General features: G+C 35.8%; 2 protein-coding genes across 2 annotated transcripts in view; both read right to left on the minus strand.

Moving 5' to 3' along the window:
- Positions 1-4,825, minus strand: part of LOC120460047 (HHIP-like protein 1) — a 21,253-nt gene extending 16,428 nt beyond the window's left edge. The window contains exon 1 of the mRNA XM_089135262.1: positions 4,342-4,825. Within this exon, the coding sequence (XP_088991388.1) occupies positions 4,342-4,620 (279 nt within the window). The 5' untranslated portion in view covers positions 4,621-4,825. The remainder of the gene's footprint in view (positions 1-4,341) is intronic.
- An 8,448-nt stretch (positions 4,826-13,273) lies between these two features.
- LOC148977275 (uncharacterized protein C14orf132) lies at positions 13,274-25,392 on the minus strand. Its single transcript, XM_089135263.1, has 2 exons — positions 25,219-25,392; positions 13,274-14,097 (listed from the first exon to the last, which is right to left on the minus strand). The coding sequence occupies exons 1-2, from the start codon at positions 25,300-25,302 to the stop codon at positions 13,888-13,890; spliced, it is 294 nt and encodes a 97-aa protein (XP_088991389.1). The 5' UTR covers positions 25,303-25,392; the 3' UTR covers positions 13,274-13,887.

Raw genomic sequence — 25,392 nt, forward strand, 5'->3', positions numbered from 1 at the left:
CTTGCTGCCATATGATCAATAAACCTTCAGTTAACCCTATAAATGCTCGAATAGCCAATTCATCCGAAATGTATTTGCTGTGTAAGCCTTTTTATTTCCATCGTCCTCATAGTCTGGCAAACGTGGCACTCTGCACGTCTTCTCTGCCGTCGGGATCCCGGGATTCAATCCAGCAGCTGGTCATGATGGTGTGAGCTATAAATACAGTGACTTTTGGTCATTTTGGACCATCCAAGCCTTCATTATGCCTTAACCACAACACCACACCCATCAGAGGACTGAACCAGCCTTGGCAATGACACTGCCAGCTCGGGAATGGGAACCATCCGAGATTACTACAGTGACATTAAACAAACAATGGACCAGAAAGTGGTTTGGATTGATGGGGTATCTCGCTCGTAACACATAGCAGACTTTGTAACATCATAGTTTCTAGTGATGTTTGATTGCATGTCAAATGAAATATGAACCTATTTTATGTGGTATAAATGAGTCCAGCATTTCCTAAAGAGCACACATGGTTATGTAATATCCTGCTAGAACAGAGAGAAAAAACTGAAACCTGAATCTACAAAATTTCACTGTAGTTTTCAGCCCTAATAAAAACTGTAAGTCATCATGGGACATGATTTCTGAGGACATGTGGTAAAAGATCACCCCCAAATGACTAATAACAGACATATATGATATATATATAAAGTAAAATCAGATGATAAGATTAGTTAAGGTGTTACATTGAATGTTTAAACTGCATGCGAGGTTATATTAAACACTTAAACAATCTTCGGATGTCCTATCCATCCTTTCTGATCCTATTGTGAGTTTTGGTCCATTCATTGTGTTCCTCTTTTTCTGTCTCTCGTATAATTGTGTGTATATGTTTCTGTAATTATGAAACTCTGTTGGAGATCACAATCTCAAGCCGCTGATGGATTCGGTTCAACAAATGGTCTCAGCAGGGTTTCACTCATCATAACATCATCAACTTTTCTCTGTTGAAATGCCTTATGAAGCAAACATTTCTGCTCTGTGACAACATTATAAACCTCAAGAGGGTGTCTAAAAGTGTGACCTAAAGAACATGTCTGAGAATAAGCAAAAGTGCTCTGAATTGCACCCAATATCAACAACGTTATTGAGAGTGCGCTATTGATGTGATATACTCACTTGTTATAACACTTCATTAAAAAAAAATAAGGTATGTAACTTAGATTTTCGACACAATATATCCCAGATTGTTTCCAGTACTTCTCCAAGCATCAAACGTTCCCGAATGAATCGGCTGAGTGAACGATTCAATGACTCACTCATAAAGACATTGGCTGCATCTGAATTTGCATAGTATATAGTAGGTCAGAAACTGTATGTAAAAAATATAGTTATGCCAGTCACCGCCTGCGTCTGAAATTGAAATTGACAACTAGACTTGAAGTTAATCTGTCACATCCAATGTCGACAAATCCCTCATTTTGATTCAGATCAGATTATACGGACCTTGTTCAGTCTGAGAATTTTGCCACTTTCTTATTTCATATTACAATTACTCTGAATATAAGATTCGATTTGTCTGAAATTGCATACTTTCCTTTAGAAACATGGCGAAAATCCGGTGTGGCAAGCAGTTGTCCATGAGGGGCTGCCGCTTTTACTTTCTTTTGTGTTTATTTATATATTAAAGTGTTAAAAGTTTGCCCGTTCCCTGAATTACGAACCTCATTACATCTGGAAAGCACAAACAAGCTGCATAAACAGTGCTGTTGAAATATCAGAACTTTGAATGCTGTTCAACCAATCAGATCGGTTCAAATCTGATGTGTTATGAATATTTAGTAGCCTTTCCTACTCTTGTTCTTTTTTTCTCTATATATATATATATTTAATATCAGGTTGCTGTGACCTTTGCACAGGAATATGATACATCCTATGCCTATTGAGAGGAAGCATATATTTTCCTTCCCTGCAGGTTGGAGAACACAAGCAACTCCCTGTATCTGGGATAAATGTCCCAACAAAGGCAATCATTGAGCTCAGCTTCACCACTAAGTAGTCAAATAAATCAGGTGTTCCCTTTGCCAACCTAAATCCCACTGCAATCTCAAAACCATATAGTCAAATAGCATCATTTAATCCAATTATGTACACTCTAAACAATGCTGGGTTGTTTTAACCCAACTTTGGGTCAAATATGGACAAACCCAGGCACTGGGTTACATTTTTCAAATGACATTTTTAACCCAACGTTTGGGTTTGTCCATATTTTTCCCAAAGTTGGGTTAAAACAACCCAGCATTATTACACTCTAAAAAATGCTGGGTTGTTTTAACCCAATTTTGGGTAAAATATGGACAAACCCAGCCATTGGGTTACATTTTTAAATTAAATTTTTAACCCAATGGCCGGGTTTGTCCATATTTTACCCAAAATTGGGTTAAAACAAACCAGCATTTTTTAGAGTGTGGTGTGAAGTAGGTGCACTCTAAAAAATGCTGGGTTGTTTTAACCCAATTTTGGGTCAAATATGGACAAACCCGAAATGTTGGGTTAAAAATGTAATGTAAAAATTTAACCCAACGGCTGGGTTAGTCCATATTTGACCCAAAGTTGGGTTAAAACAACCCAGCATTTTTTAGAGTGTGACTAACACTCAGACACTAGTTGTGGTTGGTATGTCCCGAATGCCAACACTCAGTAAAGAGAAAGACACATATTAACTGTGAGATTTTAGTTTTTGGTTGACTTCGACTGATCATGTGTGGGTTTATTTTTAAAACTGAAGTGTAAATAGTGCACTCTAAAAAATGCTCGGTTGTTTTAACCCAATTTTGAGTAAAATATGTACAAATCCAGCCATTTGGTTATAAATGTAATTTAAAAATGTAACCCAATGGCTGGGTTTGTCCATATTTTACCCAAAATTGGGTTAAAACAACACTCAAAAAAAAATGAACTAGGGAGGTTGTGCACTTTACATAATATAATTATATATAGGGCCTAGTTTACTTATAATAATTGTGTTTTTTTACTTTAAATGTTTTTTGGTTTTTTTTCTATGAAGGTCTATGTAATTGTGTCTCAACTTAACAGTACAAAATCCTAATGTGTTGTCTAAACACAAACCATTTATGTTAAGTAAAAAAATGTGTACATCCAGAGGGTGGCAGTATAGTGCGAGCCGACTGCCATTTTGCCCGAACTTAATTTGATTGTGTTCAATCTGCTTAAATCTATGAACAACTTAAGTTTACTTAAGTTTTATAATTTGTGTTGCCTTAACTGAAACTGGGCAGTGCTTTTAGTTCCCAGCATGCTTTGCATATGGTTGAATTAAGAGAGAATAAATGTTAAAATTAAGTGTCATATTATCTTTTTTTGTTTTGTTTTTTGAGAAATTTAGAAAAGGGGAAGACTTGATAGTATGTAATAGTGTTTAATGTTAAATTACTTTGGAATTATTAAACCATTTAAATTACAGTGGGTTACCATTGTGGAGAAGAGTGGAGCATTTTGTTTGTCTGTCGACTGATTTCATTATTTTCAATTGTTTTGAATGAAGGAGCATGTGAATCTTAGCATTCAAGATGCTAGCAAATAGCTAGCTAAAGTCTATCAAATTAATTTTCACTGAATCAAATGATATATAAATGGATGAATGAATATAATAAAATGCCTTTGAATCATGCCAGGAAGCCTTTAAAAATTCCCGTTGAGACTTTAAAATGACATAATTCTATTCTAAATTATGTTTGTTTAACGTAATTTAGTTATGTGGAACCTGTTGACAAATTCAAAAGCCAACATATAATTTTTTTGAGTGAACCGAGCGAGTGCGATATCTCATGTCATCATTCCTAAAAATAGCCCAGTCATTACTAATCCAGAAGTCATCCAGCCGTCTGAAAACAAAGTGATGTAACTCACGCAATGATGTAACTTCCTCACCGGCGAATGAGACAAAATATCATCACTTGCATCAAAACAGAAGCAATTCGACTTAATTATTCAATATTTAATTTATGCAATAATCCCGTCTTATACTTCTCTAATTCACTGGGCTAAAGTTCAAATGAAGAGTTCAGATGCAAAAGCCTCTAAATGCCATTTGAAATTTTCTTCTTTAATGATGATTTTTATCAAACTTGTATATTTAAGTTCAGTGATTTCACTTAAATGGCAATGATAATTACCTATTAATTGTTATTTAAGTGAAATTACTGAACTTAAATATACAAGTTTGATAAAAATCATCATTAAAGAAGAAAATTTCAAATGGCATAGAGGCTTTTGCATCTGAACTCTTCAAATATCCACATGCTGTTATTTAATTCCTGACCTGAGACTCACCTGGCAAAGAATACTGCGGATGTACTTCCCACAGGCCATGAACCCCGAATGATCGAAGTAATCCATGATCTGGTTGAAGCGCTGGGAGATTTGGTTATCCCTGTCTGAGTCACAGCATCCAAATTTGGCGTAGTCCTTGCAGAAGAGCAGGGGCTCGAGAGGCTGGAACGGAGGCTTGTAGTCCAGGCACTGCGGGTGGGCATTTCCCTGCGGAGAGATCAGGATCAGGAGCGCCGGCAGACTCCAGCATTGAGCTCTCCACACTGTCATTCCTCTCATTACACAGGCGAAAACTCACACGTGTCTGCGTACAAAGGTGGCTTGTGCTGGGTTTGAGGTTGTGGAGTCAGTTAGTGGTTCTGTCTCCTGCACACACACACACACAAACACACATACTGCTACACAAGGCCCACTCATTCAATACACATCTTTACAAACACACACTTCGCTCTCCCCTCCCTCTTTCCACCCTGTCTCCTCCTCTGCCTTTCCCTCTTTTCCCTCGCTTTCTCTCATTCCTTCTTCTTGCGGCCTCCCTCCCCCGAATGAACCCTCTTTCTCTTAAAGCATGCTAGTCCTTTCATCTCGCTAAGTAATTGTCCTATAAATCCGGTTGCATGTTACTCTCTTTGACTGGCTGTGTGAATCTTCAACCTCACATGTTACATTTTGCGCTAAAAGACATTTTTAGTATGATGCAACATCGCTTTCGTTGGGTTCATGAGGTTTGTCTCTGCAGGATTCGGGTCTCGTGTCGACTGATTTTACGTCTGGTTTGATTTTGCATCCTCACTGACCCAGTGACCTATTTGGAGTAGCTTACATAAACTTGTAGTGCACTCCAAATCTTTGAAGTATACATATAAACACTGTGCTTGAAGATAATGTAATATGATTGGAAAATGTGCACTTAAGTGTGTAAAAAATGTATTAGTACACTTTTCAAAAAGTAGTAGTTCAATTTTCAAAAAACTTTTGCTGATAATTTACTCACCCCCGTGTCAATGTCCATGTCAAGGTTTTTGATGAAAACATTCCAGGATTTTTCTCCATATAATGGACTTCAATGGGAACCAAACGGTTCAAGGTCTAAATGAGAGTTTCAGTGCAGCTTCAAAGGGCTTTAAATGATTCCAGACGATGAATAAGGGTCTTATCAAGCGAAACGATCGCTCATTTAATAAATAAATAACAAAGTTTAAGTTTTATAAGCTCAAATGCTCACCTTGCGCTGTTCTGCGATGCGCATTCGTGACTCTCCTGTTCGAACTCGATCATCAAAATGAACGAATCTTTTTCTGAGTCAATTTGTTCATTCCGTTCGTTGAATGTACCAAATGACACGAAAAAAGATTCGTTCATTTTGATGAACGAGTTTGAACAGGAGAGTCACACAGAACAGAGCAAGGCGACCATTTGAGCTTATAAAACTTAAACTTTGTTATTTATTTATTAAATGAGCGATCGTTTCGCTTGATAAGACCCTTATTCATCGTCTGAAATCATTTAAAGCACTTTGAACAGTTCGTAGTTTGCACTGAAAGTGTCTTTTGGACCTTGAACCATTTGGTTCCCATTGAAGTCCATTATATGGAGGAAAATCCTGGAATGTTTTCATCAAAAACCTTAATTTCTTTTCGACTGAAGAAAGAAAGACATGGACATCTTGGATGACATGGGGGTGAGTAAATTATCAGCAAAAGTTTTTTAAAAGTGAACTACTCCTAAGAATTAAGTTTTGAAATGCTTGTCAGTGCATTCATACTACATAATATCGCATATAAGTAAGTCTTACATAATTGGCTCAAATGTCTTAAAATACTGTATAATAGGCAGCTTGGTATGAAACAGAGCAGAACATTTTCTCTCTGCCTGCTCTAAATAAATATATGTTACTCAGATGAAATGTGGTCGTGTCTCTCATCTGTTTTTGATTCCCATGTCAGACACATGAGGAGCATTTGTTCAGATCAAGCGCTCGAGGTTCCTTCACTGCATCAGCAGTGCGTACACAAATCCCAAAACAACAAAGACTGTATTTGGTCTTGGATAAATGTTTAGTTTCCTGTTGGTGGTTTTGTATGATTCTTTATCGGAAAAACTATTTGTCACAATCCTTGAAAAGACTGATGTCCACAAATCCAGATCAGATTATATGAAGCCTTGTTTTGTGCTGTTGATGTCCAATCTGAGGATTTTGGCAGGGTAAACCCAGTTTCTTGTTTCATATTACCCCAATTGCTCTGATTAGATTTGTCTTTTGGAAATTAAAGTTTAATCATTGCATGCACACTCTTAAAATTAAAGGATCAATATTGCATAGAAAAACCAACATTTTAATAATCTAAAGAACATTTTCTACTCTAAATAACCATTGGTGGCGTGGAAAGACTCCCTATTGAACCATTGACGCCAATACATTTTTAAGAGTATATGTAACTAATAAAATACAACACTATTTCATTTGAATCCAGTTGCTTTGAATGTCTTTGCCAATGAATGTCTGCCAAGGACTTAATAAACTTGGACTCTTGCTAAAAGAGCATAACAAAGTTTTGATCCATATCTCGTGTCTGTGAGAGGCGAAAGAGAATTTGTGGAAGGAAGTCCAGTAAACTGAACCTGGTGATTCAGCGCCACACCATGTGGAGTCCTTCTGGGAAACTGCGTCTTATGGGTAACTTAATGACTGCTGTCAACGTGACCTACACTCCCTAACACAGCAGATAGAGAAGATGAACGTGGCAGTGTGTGTGTTGGCCGACACTTAAAGAGCAGCATTTCTAAGAAGGACTTCCTGAATAATATGACTTTAAAGAGCTGCTTCACATTTGTGTCCTTATATCTGGAGTGTGTTCATTGTCTGGTCATGAAAAACTTTTCTTTTGTTTTTTTTTAACTAGTTTCAAATGGGTTTTCTCCTTGAAGCCACTCTTGCGATGTTATGCCAGCATGCACTTTCTGTAGGCCAAGACAGGCCTAGATAGAAATCACATGCATATTTTAATAAGCAAACAATGCCACAACTTTTCAGAAAACGAGGCTCCCAATAAAAAGTACCGTTGTTATGCAATATTTCGAGAAGAAATCAAATCATTCAAATAGAAATACACGAGTTTCACGTTGAAAAAAAAAGTATATTTTTCTCGCATATTTTGCATCTATTCAAGTTGGTCACATAAATTCGCTGCACTGACCAACAGAAAAGCTGCTTTGTTTACATCGCTATGCAGTAATGAAGATACATTTATAATAAAACTCTTTTTTTTTGTATGCGAAAAGCCATTAATCGCACTCTAAATTTTCCAGTCTGTGGGCGGCATGAACTTGAACGTTATCACAGAGATTAAACGTCCCTGTAGAATGAGACAGACCAGCTGTTGATTCACTCAATGTTATGACGAGAAGTTGATGGTCCTTGAGGATGGTGAATAACAGAATAAAAGGCTGGAGATAAAAGGGTTTTGAGGTCATCATGAGTGTAGAATGGAAAAGAATCCAGCCGTTGGTTCAAATAAGTTCCAGATCGTTCCAAACATTCCAAAAAGAATCTTTACGCAACACGTTTTCCCCTCAAAGAATGAATGGAAACTCAATGACAATAAACAAAATAAATCCAAACTTTTTATGACTTTTATTTATTTATTTATTTTCGTGGGGTTCACCGTTAAAACACATTTAAATGGAAATACTGGTTTGCTAAATCTCCTTATAGCCTATATCAATAGGCCTAACAGGTTTTGAAAATGAGATAAATATCCTCATAATAATCCTCAATCATGTTCAAATTAGATTTGGCTTCCACCTCTATATTTAGTAGCAGTGTGGAAAAACAGATTGTGTGATTACAAAACTCAGTGATTAGAGACAGAAATGACTGTAGTTTAATGGCACGGCATACAAACAGAGATTACCGCACTCCTCCGTTGATCCAGATGACCGGGTCTGGTCCAGAAATTTACTCAAACTGTCCTCCTGGGTAAATTACAAGGCAGATTTGAGAGGACCGTGTGGTTCTTTTCTTCTGGGCAAATTGGAATGGCCTGCATTTGCTATTTTCTTTGAAGGGTGATGAATGCTTATGTGAGGGGGAAAACTAATGTGCGACAGAGAGAGCTAGATAATAGTGTTGCATAATTTAATTTATTATTTCTTTAGTGATCTCTGGCTTTGTTTGTAGTGCGTAATACACTGATTTCACGCAGCCACCATTTTGAAATCGAAAGTGAGGCTGAGGTGGGAAGAAACCAGATAGACAATAATGCCTTGGACTACTAACCTGAAGCTGCTGATGCCGCGATTTACACTATTGGATGTTAAACCAATATAGGGTAGCCTACACAAATAGTTTCTGCTTCTTTTTTTTTTACGTTCTGAAATATAAAAATATTTTATTTATAAACGAATTTCACTGTATATAGTCTTATGAAAGAAATGTGTGTACATTTTTAGAATAAAATTTCTACATTAAAACAACAATATGCCATCAAATTCGCGACTCCTATTAAAAGCGACACTTCCGGTTTTCTTCCCACTGGAGCGATGTCAAAATGGCGGCTGCGTGAAATCCATGGTGAAATCAGCTATTATGATTTCGCGGCATATGGTCAAGCCTCCCAGACAGCGGACACACACACGGGTCATTCAAGTCAAAGGTGAAGGAGTAAACACAGCACGGTATGCGTTCCCAACGAACACTACACTTCAATTGTAGCCTAGAAAAACATCAGTATTATTTAGACACTTGATACGAGTAAACAAACTGGTTCTTGTAGATACTGTAAAAAAAAGACAAAAGCAGCCTTGATAAAACTTCCTTAAATAGTTTTTTAAGCTTTTACTACAGGTTCAAAAAGTAAAAATGACAAATAAATAAGCTTTTTGGTGGTGTCCGATATTATTAATGGGAAAAAAAGTGATTACTGTGAGTATAACTTATTATACAAACATTGGAAGAAAATACATGGAGGAATCCTTTTTACACAGTATGTACAGTATGACACTTGCATTAAAATTACAGCAGAAGGGAGATATTTGCCAACATGCTAGACTAGTATCACTCACATCTAAACACTGGATTCATAAGTGGAAAGAGGAAATCACTTTTATGTTTTACCTTCATATAAACAAAAATAGCATGAATTAAAAGGGTACAGTTATCAAGAAGTGTGCATCATGTGCTATAATAATGCGCTATATTAATACTATAGTTAAAGATAGAGGTGGTGTTCAGGTCAGATCACTTTGAATCCAGGTAAAGCGAGACTATATTCTGACACTTCATGGCTGTTGTTTATAAGGTGATAAGTCATTTTTAATAGGTTTTTTTTAGTAATTCATATAAAGATAGATGAGCTCAACTGTCCCCCGTTTTTCTTATTAACAGTGCATTCTGTGATGACTTTAACTGGATTTTGCATGTGAAACAATGCTGTATTGCTGTGCTGGCATCATGACAAAAGATCGTCCGGTGTTACTCGTTCATTCACACATTTCAATAGCAATAAGGAGATGGATATGCAATGTGTTAACAGCTGAATTTTGAATGAAAATCATAATAAAACTCACTCTCCTTCTACCGACCAGTATAAATAAAGTGCATCTTCTCCATTTATATACAATTTCATTTACTATGCATTTATTTTTTTATTAACTTCCAAATGCATATAAAACAATCTGCTATTAGATACCTATTAAAACTATATTTTGTGTCAATGACAGTCCTAAAAACAATGTAAAGTTGTTGTTTTTTTTAAAATTGGTTGTTCACTCACTTTGAGTCTCCAACACACGCAAATAACTCAAAAGTAATGTTTAACCCACATTTGCATATTGCTATTCAACTGTAAAACAAACAAGCAAAAAAAAAAAACAACAACTAACATTTACAGATATTCAGAGCATGATGAAATTATGAATCTGCTTCGTTTCCCCAACAGGAATTCACTTGATAATCAAACAAGCTCCTTCACTTCTGAGTGTCTTTAAAGCAGGTTCCCATTGTGCCGTTGCATCAAAGTGTCTCAAAGCATCGTATTGTTGTGAGAATATGCTCGAATACAAGCAACCTTTAGGCTGCAACATGTTCCTTTCGATCTGAAAGACAAGAAGAGATGTGTTAAAGGGTCAGGAGAGACTACAGACATCTCCGTGCAAACACAGCCTCGGATATATGATGCATAATAATAGTGTCAAGATGTTTTAAATCATGGGCGGAAATCAAACAGCAATCGCATCACGGCCTTGCTCTTTACAACTGCAGATATCTTTTCTTTATTGCAGAATGGATTCGAGGCCAGTTCAGTGGTTGAAAGCAAAAATGCGAAATCGTTTTCATGGTCATTATCACAAAATACAGACACGTGACTGTACATTATCTCTTTAATTACACAGCTACTTACCAAATCAATGGACATGAAATTAAACGAAGCTTATATTTTTAAACTTGCAAATGTCACCAATTATTATTACACATTTATTTAAATATACACTAGTCTATTGGTCAAAAGTTTGAAATCATGATTTTTTTTAAAGTTTTTGAAAGCTACACTCTAAACAATGCTGGGTTGTTTTAACCCAAATTTGGGTCAAATATGGAAAAATTGAAAATGTAATTTCAAAACTTTCAACTGTAAATTTTGTTATTACATTTTTAACCCAGCATTTGGGTTTGTCTATATTTTACCCAAATTTGGGTTGAAAAAACCCAGCGTTTTTTTTAGAGTGTATTATTCTCACAAAGGCTGCATTTATTTAATCTGAAATCCAGTAAAAACAGAAATATTGTGAAATATTATTACGATTTAAAATTGCTGTTCTGTGTATGAATATATAGTAAGCTGTAATTTATTCAGTATCATTTCCAGCATCATTACTCCAGTCAGAAATCACTCTAATATGACGATTTTTTGTTGTTGTTGTTGCTGAAGAAACATATCCATGTTTAAAACATTTGTGCTGCTTTTTTTATGGAACCAAATCAGTGTATTATATTGATCACAGGAACAAATGACTCTTTAAAATATACATTATATAAAAAATAAATGATATAAAAATATATTAAAATGATAATACAATTTCACAGTATTACTGCATTTACACTCTAAAAAATGCTGGGGTGTTTCAACCCAAACTTGGGTCAAATATGGACAAACCCAAATGTTGGGTTAAAAATGCATTTTTAACCAAACATTTGGGTTTGTCCATATTTGACCCAAATTTGGGTTAAAACAACCCAGCATTGTTTAGAGTGTACTGTATGATTCAAGTAAATGCATCCTCAGCGAGCAGAAGAGACATTTTTTTAAAAATCATAATCATTTTAAACTTTGTACCAGTAGTGTACACTCTAAAAAAAAAAAAATGTAGGTCAAATATGGACAAACCCGAACGTTTGGTTAAAATTTTAATAGCTGAGTTTCTCCACATTTGACACAAAGTTGGGTTGAAACAACAAAAAAGGTTGGGTTTTTTTAGTGTGTACACTCTAAAAAAATGCTGGGTTGTTTTAACCCAATTTTGGGTAAAATATGGACAAACCCATTAACCCAGTCATTGGGTTACATTTTTAAATCATATTTTTAACCCATTGGCTGGGTTTGTCCATATTTGACCCAAAATTGGGTTAAAACATCCAGCATTTTTTAACGTGAACAGTGTAGAAATCATTATGCGTAATTATGTGATGCAATTGACCAGTCAGAACAGTGTGTTAATGTTGCATATCTTTATAAGATTATAATCCATTCCCCGTCCATCCTTCGGTCTTTACACAAATGTAAACCTCGTGATCCGCGCTTGATGTCTCTGAAAGCAGAATCCGTCTGGTCCTGCCTGCCAATGCAGAAGAGCTGCCAGTAACGAATTTAAAGAAAGCTCACCTCCAAAATGAGACCGATCAATCCCTCTGTGTCCACACCGGAGCGCACGGATGGGCAGCATTATGTTCCCTAAGGCACATTGCGGTGTAGTTGAGTGTGTGATGGACGCCTGCGTCTCCATTGACCCCGGATTCAAGCACACATATGGTGTTAAGGCTGTGCCATATTTCTGAGATCAAACTATGGCCAGAAAAACACCACAGCCCTGTTCCCAAACTCCTGAAGGAAAACACAGGCAGAGGGTTTCAACCCTTCACCGGCTTCACCGCAGAGCAAAGCGGAGCGATGGATATCTGTAACGCTTTAACACACAACTTCAAAAGTTTGCAATGCTTTTCTAAAGAAGATTTGATCAGTAAAAACAGTAATATTGTGAAATATTATTACAATTTCAAATATCTGTTTTATATGCGAGAATACTGTAAAATAGAATTTATTCCAAGCATTATTACTAATATTTACATTTAATCATTTAACCGAATGAAAGCAAACGGTTACGAAAATGCTGAACATTTATTATTATGATCAATGCTGAAAACAGTTGTGCTGCTTCATATTTCGGTGGAAAACTTACATTTTTTGAGATATGCCAAGACAATTTTGTGCAATAAAGGGTTAGGACTGTCAGAGAACACTATCTATATCATCTCTGAATTAAAGCCCTAAAATGAGGTCTCGCATAACTCCGACTCGGGCGTAATAATACAGAGCGACTAAACCTCTGAACCTGAACACAGTTTGATGAATCGCTCTCGAACAAGTCTCAGTTCAGAGATCCAGCCGACCATTAGTAAAAGTAGACGTTTGGGTGTTGAAAAATGAGCTCTGATTGAATTAATGAGGCGGCATATCTGTATCTGAGATTAAGCTTCATTCATGCACTTACATTATCACACACTAAACTATGAACTCGGATGGAAGTTGGCAGGGCTAATGTTTTTAACAAAAGAGACTGCATTAAAACAATTAAATGGAAGACGAGTGGGTTTGAGTGGCTCTGGATAGAAATTAAATGTGATGTGTTTTGTTGTTAAAACACGTATCCTATTCAAGCTTAACGTGCAGAGACTAGCAATAAGTCATTTAGTGAAAACACTGATTTCAATGCCACATTCAACCAATGAATGGCAATGATGCACTAAATATGAAAAAGCTTCCCGTATATGATCACATTTGCTGACAGTTATGGTAATGCGTCATATATCGGTCCTAGATTGCCTAACTTGTGTTGACTCCATTGGTAGAGGTAGAAATAAAGAGGAAGTGTGAACTAATGCCAGTTAATGCATAGACTCGTCTGACAACCACCATCTGTCTAATTTAGCATGCACTGACACTCAGAAACATGCACACGTATCCATGCATGTCCCAGGGATTTACTTTATCATGTTGATGAACAACTGGACAGTTGACAGATGTTACGCAACGCTGGCTTATATAACCAAGCAACTTATTTTATGTAGAGACTAACGAGAGAAATCTATTGGAGAATAAGTGCCGTGTCATTAATTTAACATAAAAGATCATTCAGCTGCCTTTAAGTTCGCTTAAATGCATCTTTGGAGAAAGGAGACGGAAGGTTGTTGCTTGCATACTAAATACTGTGCTAAGGTGCAAACGGGTGACGGATCAGGAGTTCAGGCTGTGTTCTTGAACACTACTGGGTCTAAAAGGCACAGGCACACACCACCGCTACCACCACAATGTTGGAAACGGTTGCAATGACGGCCACCCACAGCCAGATGGCGTCGGTGGAGTACTTGGGCTCGTTTGCCGGATCCACTGGTTTGGCGTTGAGGTTGGAGGTGGAGGTCTGAAGGGACGCGTTGCCATTGTGTGGAGTGTCCATTAAGGCCCCGCTGACGGCTGGAAAATGCTGTGAGAAAAGGGAGAAAACGATTACTCTCAGTCCAACGTCAACCGTTTCATTTTTTTTTTAGGGCTTCTTTCCATGTTCACATTTCTTTAGTGTGTAATGTTGCTGTTTGAGCATGAAAACGCTTTGCAAAGTCCCTCTCTATATCAGAGTCGGTGTTTCTGAACTCCCTGGGATCGAAAACGTCACAATATTCCTCTCAAACCGTACTCACTTTATAGCCCTTAATCCTGTAATTGTGGACAAATGTGGGCACAGAGGACTCGGGTGTGATCCTAATTTTTTTTTTTATTATAAATGTTATATCACTGTCTTCGATAAAGTTTTGTCTATCCATGTATGGTGTTATTTTTCATTTTGGATTAAATTTTGAATTTATTTACTTCAAAAAGTACCACATTTCCTATGTAAATTATGCTTATTTTTACGTTTAATTTTTTAACTACATTAAAATATCATTCCAATAAGTTCTTGGAGCTAAAACCTAAAGATGAAGTGACTTTGCGGACACCTGGTGGCTTTTTTTGGCTTATTTTAGAAAGTTCTAAATTACAGTATTTCCCATTCATTTCTATGGGTGCCCATTTTTGACCCAAATACAAGATTAAGGAGGGGTTTTTTCACCCACGTAACACTGTAGAATTGAGTCAAAAAAAATGTGTGTTCAGGAGGCAAACTTAGGAATAGTAGCCAAGTCTTGTAGCGCTCAGATCAAGGGAAGTATTTTTAAAAAAATAAATCAAAACTATTTTGCCCACATTTGTCCAGAATATGGTTTTAGGGTTTAGGCTTAAAAGTTAATTTGATTCTTTAGGGTCTAAAGGAAAATTATGTAATATACTTTAATTAAAAATTCTCATTAGTATTGTAAGAAAACACTCATTATTACACCCAAGAACAGAACACAATCGCTTAGACAGCCGTACTTTGAACACAATTATGCTTCCAACTGTGTCTCAGTAACATTTAGTTCCTTTGCTGTCTTTTTGTATCCTGTTCCTTGTTTGTGAAGGCAATTCTCTTAACCTTTTGGACCATTCTTTTGACGTATTTCTAACATTTCTAACATCTTATTTTTTCCCAAATTCCATTTTTTCCGTTTTAATTTTTGGGAATTCAGTTTTTTTTTTTACCCTTTACTGTTATTTTAGCTGTAAAAAGAGCTTTTAATGTTAATGATTAAAATGTACACAAATAAAATAGGTATTTACTCTTAAAATGACAAATACTGCATGATGCAACATAACACTGCTCTCTAAGTACTTCAAGTAACAACAAAATATGGTTATGAGCTTTAAACTGTCCTGTAAAATAAATTATATTAGTTTAGTTTATATAAGTTAAAATAAAAGTCACACTCTAGCTGCGTCGTAATGTGCATACTATCCATCCTAAAATGTTGTGTCGCCCAGATTTGCTTCCCCGTCTCTCTGCATTTTCCCCAGACATACGTTCTTCTCCCACACAAAAACCTAATTTCATTCCAAATATGTAAAATTCCGCGATTCCGTCCGCGATTCCGTGATCGCGGAAATTATAGGGCCCTATAACATGCAGTCACGTGACACTCAACAAACCTAGTTCTGATATGTCATGTGTTCTAGCTCAAGCACACCTGGCGCAACTAATGAAGCCCTTGAACAGTTGCATCATGTGTGCTTGAGACAACACCTGTTTTGCAGATTTGTGCTGTTGTGAGGGGTTTTATTCAGGGGGTTGAATAATTTTGAGACTGCAGAAGTCATAGAAAGTTGCATTTTCAGTTGAATTTGGAGAAACATTTGCTGTGTGGAGCCATTTCAATTACTCTTGTTTGATTTGTTCATTGAAAACAGCTGAAAGGTCAGTACACTTTTGCAATGGGGGTTAAATAATTCCAACTTTATTTGCTATCTTTAATTTTTAACTTTAAAAATGTCAATCGCAGGGCGATAACCTTGCACATTTGGAGATTTGCTATATGTAGTGCATGCGCTTCACTGTGATTTCAGCATCTGGTTTAGAAAAGCATCTCTATTTATCATGCAATTTCCTAATTGCTCCCATCTGGCGTATGATGTCACCAGTCGGGAGGTGTACAGGTGCATTCTGGGAAGTGATTGTTGCTCTTCATCACCTCATTGCTTTTTTAGCTCCATTCATCAGATCCAGACTCGCTCTTGTTCTGACCTGATTACAGCTGTTTGAAGGTTGGAGAAGAACTCACACTGTTAGTGTGGAAGTAAATCTGATGCATTGTGGATAAAAGCATGAGCGGACACGTAGAATCCCGCTTACTCTTAATTCAAATTAATGATGCGTCACTTTGAGACTAATTTCAAGTGACATATAGTTTTCTCTCATTATCTTATTATTTCGATTACTGAATACGCTTCATTACTGCTACTCAAGTCTTGATATGATTAAATTAAGAGCCAAAGATATTCAAAGTTCCAATCAAGTCACTATAATATTCCAGCTCACCGGGAGATTGGCAAAGTTATGAGCAAATGTTCGTCCAATAACATGTGTCCAAAGTTATCTGATATTTAATGATATTCTCAAAATTGTAGCACAAAAACATTATTTATGCATCATTTGCTTTATTGACATTTTTTTAAACGTCATACTTGTTAATTTTGAATGTTCTCTAAAAATGTTACCATCTTGTTTTTCCAAATGATCAAATGGAATTTCCCCTAAAATTCATATAACCAATAAAAAACATTTAATATATATATTTTTCTTTTAAATCTGAGGTTACAACTGAAGGATGTCAGCAGTGTTAAAGGAGTAGTTCACTTTTAAAAGGAAGTTTGCTGATAATTTACTCGCCCCCATGTCATCCAAGATGTCCATGTCTTTCTTTCTTCAGTCGAAAAGAAATTAAGGTTTTTGATGAAAACATTCCAGGATTTTTCTCCATATAATGGACTTCAATGGGAACCAAACAGTTCAAGGTCCAAATGAGAGTTTCAGTGCAAACTGTTCGAAGGGCTTTAAACGACTCCAGACGATGAATAAGGGTCTTATCAAGTGAAACGATCGCTCATTTAATAAATAAATAACAAATTCTAAGTTTTATAAGCTCAAATGGTCGTCTTGCTCTGTTCTGTGACGCACGTCCGTGACTCTCCTGTTCATCAAAATGAACAAATCTGTTTTCGTGTCATTTGAACCGTTTGGTTCCCATTGAAGTCCATTATATGGAGAAAAATCCTGGAATGTTTTCATCAAAAACCTTAATTTCTTTTTGACTGAAGAAAGAAAGACATGGACATCTTGGATGACATGGGGGCGAGTAAATTATCAGCAAAGTTTTTTTTAAAAGTGAACTACTCCTTTAAGCAGTGTCCTCTAATGAGTCGTCCTCGCATGTACACATGCTTCAGTTCAGCAGCTGACGGATAGATCTGCATGCTCATGTATAAAGTAAGAACAGCCATGCTTTAAGCCTCTGTCATATACACTCTGCGTCATGTGTCACAGATATATTGGCTGCCATCTGAGTTCACCAGCGGGAATACACACGTCATTAACCCACAGCTCACACTGCAAAGCCATAAAAGAAATATAGGATTTAAACCATTCAGTCCCTGTTCTCGTAAACTGCTGGAGTTTACAGTAAAGATATAAACCAAATCAAACTCTAATGCAGGGTGCAGTCCAAAAATTAAATCTGATTATAAAGGAAATATATATATATATTGTGTTGTTGTTGTTTTTTTTTTTTTACAAAATTTCAACAAAGGTTACAAAGTTCTGAAATCAAAGACAATTCGGTTTATATATTCGCTCAAACTCACCACATGAGAATTATTCATGACCGATTTTTGCACAAGCTTGCTTTAAAATCATCACGAGTCTCGTAATATGCGTCTTTAATAAATAATCAGGCCTTTTTAAATGAGACTGGTTGCCTTCTAAACAAGTTCCTTGTATTTGTCCTCATCGCAGGACTCAAGCTGAGGAGCTTTCCAGTGAAATGGCCCTTCATTATTTCCAGCCCACTGCAAACCAAACTGAAGATGATGCATGAAGCAAAACATATCAAGTGAAATAGCCAACATTAGGGGGAAGCACAAGGTAAAATGACATTATAATAAAATGAGGTGAACCAACTGTGAACATTTTGCTCCTGAAGTCATGTGCATAATCAGGCGTCCCGCTGCCACATGTCACACATTTGGATATTAAAAGGTCAACAGGCACACGCGCCCCACGCAAGAGCTCGTGTTCACCGGTGTGTGCCGTCTTGACCGATGCTGACCACCACACTTACAAGTATGACCTCTAATATAAATAATATAGATTTAGGATCAAAAAATATCACCGTAAAAAAAATAGTTTCATGATTTATAATCACATTTTTTCTTTTGTCGAATCAACTTAAATAATTTATGTAGTTTATATAACATAATATTTTGAGTTTTTGATGCTTAAATCAATCTCCTTCATTGTACCAGTTCAATGAACTTAAAATTTTAAGGCAACCAGGTTACTTAATTTTTTAAGTTAAACCAACAATATTTTTAAGTGCAGTTTTTAAATGTTTAAAACATTCAATTTTATCATTCTACAAATATTACAGTAACATTTTTAAGTATGAGCTCTATATAAATAATATATAATTTAAAAAAATAAGATAATTAAATATATAGCCTACATACATTCCCCATTGTAAAAATGTATTTTCATGATTTGTAATCACAACATTTTTTCTTTTGTCAAATCAACTTAGATAATTTATGTAGTTTCTGGTGATTAAATTGATTTCCTTCATTGTATTAACTCAATTTGTCCATTTCAAAAAATGAACTTAAAATTTTATGACAATCAGGTTACTTATTATTTTAAGATAAACCAACAATATTTTTTTCCAGTGTAGTAATAGAAACATTATTTTTGAACATTCTCCAAAAAAAAAAAAAAAATGTTAAAAGTGTCAAATTTATCATTCTACAAACATTACAGGAATGTTTTTGAATGTTCTCTAACCATTTTAAAACATTTATTAACATTTTAAAAATGCTAAAAAAAATCCATTATTAAATGGATTATTAAAATATTATTAAATTATTAAAATACAAACGTTCAATTAATGTTACTGCATTAACATTTGTACATAACTTTAGCTGTTAGCTGGGAATCTCAAAAGTTACGAAAGTAAAATAAATAATAATAAGAAGTTAATTTGGGAACATGCTACTTAAATCTGAATCCGTTTATTAATAACAACAAAACCAACGTAAATCACAATAATCTGACCATAAACCACATTCAGCTGTCAATCACACATCAACACACTGATGGACAAACACAGGACAATCATGAGATCGACATGAAGGTGCAGATGTATCATGAACCTGTTCCTATCAGAGCAATTTAGGCAGTATATAATATAATATGTTAGATGAGTGGAAAGATTGAGAGGCACGAGGAAGAAAAGACAATTAGATGTGCATTGAAGCGGAAGAAGGAAAGAAACAGATATTTAAACCGAATGAGTACCTCAAGCTTTCTGCTCCCGAGTTGACTGACGGATAAATGTCTTATAGCAGTCGCATCACTCACACTACACCCGGATTCACATGTGTGTGTGTGTGTGTGTAAGAGTAATCTTGCTGTGGAGGATTAGAGTCGTCTGAAATGATCTGCTTCTACTCGCTCAGCAAATCACAGATTATTCAGAAACTATTCGAAATATTCATCTCTCCATCAGTCCTCCTGTTTTATCGAGTGTCTGAGAAACATTCAAGCACTTGGATGTGATCAGCAATGCATAAAAATGTGTGTGTTTCAATCTAAATGAAACCATTAAGCCTTTGAAATGATTTATCAGATTGGGTCTTTAGCATGCAAACCATGAAGAGCGGACAAATCCAGGAGGATCGTGGATAATGATGGAGAACATCTGGCCAGGATCGGCACTGACCTCCCTTATCTCTTAAAACTCTTAAAAATATTATATGTGACATTTTAGTTTAAGTTTTAGTCATTTTATCAGTTTTTGCTTTGGTTGGTCAAACGATTAATCGCATCCAAAATAAAAGTTTGTGTTTCCACAATATATGTACTGTGTATAATTATTTTGTATACATAAATACACACATGCTTGTACATTTAAGAAAAAAATATTATTTATATATACAATATTGATATTTATATATAAATCTATATACAGTATATACATGAAAATATTTCTTAAATATATACAAGCATGTGTGTGTATTTATATATACATTACACTCTCAGGAAAAAAAGGTACAAAAGCTGTCACTGGGGCTGTACCTTTTCAAAAGGTACACTTTTGTACCTTAAGGGTGCATATTGGTACCTTAGTGGTACATATTAGCACCTGAAATGCACATATTAGCACCTATTAGCACCTAAAATGTACATATCAAAACTTAAAATGCTCATATTAGTACCTGAAATGTACATATTAGCACCTGAAATGTACATATTAGCACCAAAAAATTACATATTAGCACATAAAATGTACATATTAGCACCAAAAATGTACATATTAGCACCTGAAATATATATATTAGCACATAAAACGTACAAATTAGTAACTAAAATGGACAAAAGTGCACCTTTTGAAAAGGTACAGCCCCAATGACCGCTTTTGTACCTTTTTGTTAGTGTATATAAATAATTATACACAGTGCACCCACATTTATTATGTAAACACAAACTTTTATTTTGGATGAGATTAATCGCGATAAATTTTTAATCGCAATTTTTTGATTGATTATTTCACTTATTTAATTTCAGTTTTGCAACATTTTTAATCCCGATTGAGTTATTTAAGGTTAAATTTTCCCATCTTAACCTATTACACAATGATTTATAAAAAAAAATGGAAAAGTTGATCCTTTTTGTTTTTGCACACGCCAGAACGATCCCTGTTCACGCAGAAGTTTATTTATTATGTCTGTTTATTTGTTTGTAAAACTCAAAAGTCAGATCTCCTGAGAAGCTCATCACATCATCCATCTTTCAATGGCCCAACCACAGTATTTCCATTTAGACCACAATGCACTCAGATTGCAAGAGGAAATAAGCAAAACATGAAAAATCAATCCGTCTTCAGCGGCTCGGACAATATTAGCCGTAAATAAATCATGTTGATCTTGTGCTGCCCAGACATTCGACCGGTGTTAAACTCGAGATAATTCACCCAAAAATGCAAATTCTGTCATCATTTATGTTCCTAAGTCATATAGGTTTGGGACGACATGAAAATGAGTAATAGCATCATAAAATCAAAAGTCTTGTTTTCACATTTTCCTCTTTTTTTGTCTGTGACACCAAGTAGGAAATTCTCACTTTCATGAGCATTTCTTTTCAGTTTCAAACTCTTCTTAAACACGTTTCACAGCTTCTGTGATTTATCTATTTACTTTTATGGATTCAGCAGACAGTTCATAGTTTTCAGTCACGTGACCAGCGCAAAACGTCCAGAGAACTGCAGCACAGGTTTGATTTAAATCAACTCTTAAAAGAAGAAAAACTCAAATATCTGAACAAAATGAAGGTATGCGGCAGTCCTGTGGGCGAAAATGCCTTGAAATGTGTAAATGAGTGAACCATTGATTCGTTCAAAAGACTGATTCATTCATAAATTGAATCACTGAGTCAATTTGTTCATTTCGTTCGTTGAATGAACCAAATAACCAATTTTGATAAATGAGTTCGAACACGAACGCGCATCACAGAACAGAGCAAGGCGACCATTTGAGCTTATAAAACTTAAACTTTGTTATTTATTTATTAAACGAGCGATCGTTTCTCTTAATAAGACCCTTATTCATCGTCTGGAGTCCTTTGAACAGATTGCAGTTTGCACTGAAACTGTCTTTTGGACCTTGAACCGTTTGGTTCCCATTGAAGTCCATTATATGGAGAAAATCCTGGAATGTTTCATCAAAAACCTTAATTTCTTTTCGACTGAAGAAAGAAAGACATGGACATCTTGGATGACACGGGGGTGAGTAAATTATCAGCAAAAGTTTTTTTAAAGGTGAACTACTCCTTTAAGAGGTGTTAACATTATAATAAGATCCTCTTCCTACGTTAGAAGGGGAGCGAAATCTGATCGATTTGTTTTTTGACATGCTTGCAGAGAAAGGCGTACCAAAACAAAGTTACTGAGTTCATGTTTTCTGGGTTGGTAGATGCAACCGGGACCCGATTATAGCACTTAAACACGGAAAAAGTCCGTTTTTGATGATATGTCCCTCTTAAATCTATGAGCCCTGTATGTCCATGCTAATAATTTTAGTCAAGTGTTTGCACCAAAACTGGAATAATTGTGTTTTGTAATTGAGCTATGACACACACATACTGTGTAAGCACACTATAAAAAGCATAGTATGGTAATGAAACCTCAGTTCATATTATACTACTCAGTACTGACATGTATTAGCATTATCGTCTTTGCTTGAAGTTTGCTGCCTCACCTGTGCAGAATGAATCACCTGTCAGACTAAACCCTTCCTACACACACACTCCGTCTCATCTGCCACTGGTGTGTGTTCTTAGTGTCATTGCTTAAGTTGAGAACCCATTACTTCATTTTGATTCACGAATACACATGAATCGCCTAACCATTACCTCGCACACTGAGATTGTTGATTCGAAGCTGTGAACAGCCTGTAAAAAAATAAACATGTAACCTAAATTGTCATGAAATATTGATATGAGTTGAAATAATTTAGTATGTTTAGCATTTAGAAAAGCAGCCCACAAAAGTCAGATTCACAGGTTCAGCGTCATTTTACAAAAATATCTGACCAATCAGAATCGAGCGCTTCTGACAGTCATGAAATAAAATCGGATCATGTTATTTTTATAGTCACCGATAATTAACAAAAAATATGTTCTAAGAAATATTTTTTTCGGTATGTTCCGCTTTTACTTGGTTATGCAAACATTAAAGGGATAGTACACTTTTAAATCAATTTTTGGTGTGTTTTATCTTACCTCAAGGGCATCCAAGATGTAGGTGTCTTTGACCTAAAAATATCAAAATTGAAAATACTGCGGAAACAAACCGTTCTTGTCTGTCAGTCATATAATGGAGGTCTATGGTCACCACCTCAAAGAGCATGCACAGAGAAGTCCAAATTAAATAATATTTAATGACTCATAAATGCAAGTACACATTGATGGCCTAAGACACGAAACGAGCGGTTTGTGTGAGAAAATGAACAGTATTTATATCGTTTTTACCTCTTGTAACCACAGCCACGTTCAAGTGATATTTGAGGGCATGGGCACGTCGGTCTACGAAAGCACTGGAAGTGATCTCTCGCGCGGTTGCGAAAAAAATCAACGTTGTCTGTTGATATATCGAAATCGTCTTCAATTGCAATTTCCTGTATATCTAAATATGTTTAGGTCTTCACTGTGAAAGGTAACGCTTCCGAAATCTCTGTGTAAACCATGAGTGATGTACACGCGCGAGAGAAGCACTCACGCCCTCAGATCACTTGGACGTGGCTGTGTTTACAAGAGGTAAAAACAATATAAATACTGTTGGTTTTCTCACACAAACCGCTCGTTTCGTGTCTTAGGCCATCAATGTGTACTTACATTTACGATTCGTTAAATCATGTTTAATCTGGACTTCTCTGTGCATGCTCTTTGAGGTGGTGACCATAGACCTGCATTATATGACTGACAGACAAGAACGGTTTGACCTAAAAAATTAATTTCAAATTGAACTATTCCTTTCAGGGAAGCTTCCATTTATCAAACATATTGGGAATATTACTTTTACATTTTCTGAAAACATTCTCTGAAACATTAAAAAAACTGTTTGTTTTTTTTTGTTTTGTTTTTTAGTTAGTTATGATAATTTTATGTGCTAATGTTTTGATAACATTTTTAAAGACCAGAACTTTGAACGAACGTTTCTGGAAGAGAGAACCGTTCCCAGTTATCAGCAACTGTTATAGAAATCTGAGCTCTAAATCACAATTGAACCGCTTATATGAGGACACATAGTCACGTATTTCCATCTTTGATCAGTTCTGTATGAGTTGGGGAACAGATGTGACCGTTGGCCAATTCTAATTAACATTTGAACACTTGATAATAAAGTGCCGAAAGAGAAGCAGGATGATTAATCGGCTTCATCACCAGATGCTCCACTACATGACACTCACTTTTCCGCTGTTCTTTATTATTAACACCCATCACTTCACAAATACACACCAAATAATGTCAAAATGCTGGTTTAGGCAAGTATCCACATATACACAGTCAGTTAAGTTTTAAGTGAACATAAACATTTGAGAAATAAAACGCAAGTGTAACAGTATATTAGATCCGTGTGTCCGGTCTTACTCCTGCTGCCAAATTATTAGATAATATTATATATATATATATATATATATATATATATGGCAGTTTTCCCCCTTGGTATTAATGTCCAAATTGTGGACAGTGAAAAGGCATGCCACATCGGCTGGTGAGGGAAAAAAGTTAATATCAAGCCCTGATTATTAATAATAGGTCAGAATTACTTTTTAATTTAAAATTAATTAACTGAAACTATATAAATGAATGAATGGAAGGCATAATAATAATCTTATTCTATTAGATACAGGTCTCTAGTGATACGCTTCAGTATTCCCATGTAATTTATCATAATCTTGATTATTATTATTTTATGTATTTAAAATGGTTACACAGACAGGGCTTAAATTAACCCAGGATTAGTCAAATAGACATTTGAGTGGGTTTAATAATCGTGCATTAGAAAAAAAAACATTACAGATGTGCATCTGGAGACAAAACAATGTAAGTGACATTATATTCAGATAGATCAGTGCAAGTTGCGTTCTGCTCAGACTTGTGTTTTAGTCTGGGACTAGCTCAAGCCTTTCCTGAGAAACCAGAGGTTTGTCTATAAATGTTTCCTTTTAACTTTCTTTTGAAGAATATAGTTTAAAACACTCTGAGCAGCAGCAACCAAAAGTTCCCCTCTACGTTGAAAACCAGATTGATGAGAGAGACGATCAAGCAGTGTCGCACCACGCTATTCCACATCCTTCTGTGAGTCCACTAATTCCCCTTAATTATACATGAAACAACATTTTATGGACAAAACGAAGTAGTAAATCCTACCTGTGCTGCCATTAGAGATATCTCCATTCCCTTCTTCTCTGCAGATGTGATGTTGTTGCGTTGAGATGAACTGAACTCTCTCATCCTCTCGAGCGTCGCTGTTGTGCGCGCGTAACCGTGCTCGGCTCGGCGCGCTTCTGCTGACGAATTCAGCTGCAGGCATGCACGTGCACG

This window comes from Pimephales promelas, chromosome 10 (assembly GCF_988280905.1).
Source record: "Pimephales promelas chromosome 10, fPimPro1.hap1.1, whole genome shotgun sequence".
Lineage (NCBI taxonomy): Eukaryota > Metazoa > Chordata > Actinopteri > Cypriniformes > Leuciscidae > Pimephales > Pimephales promelas.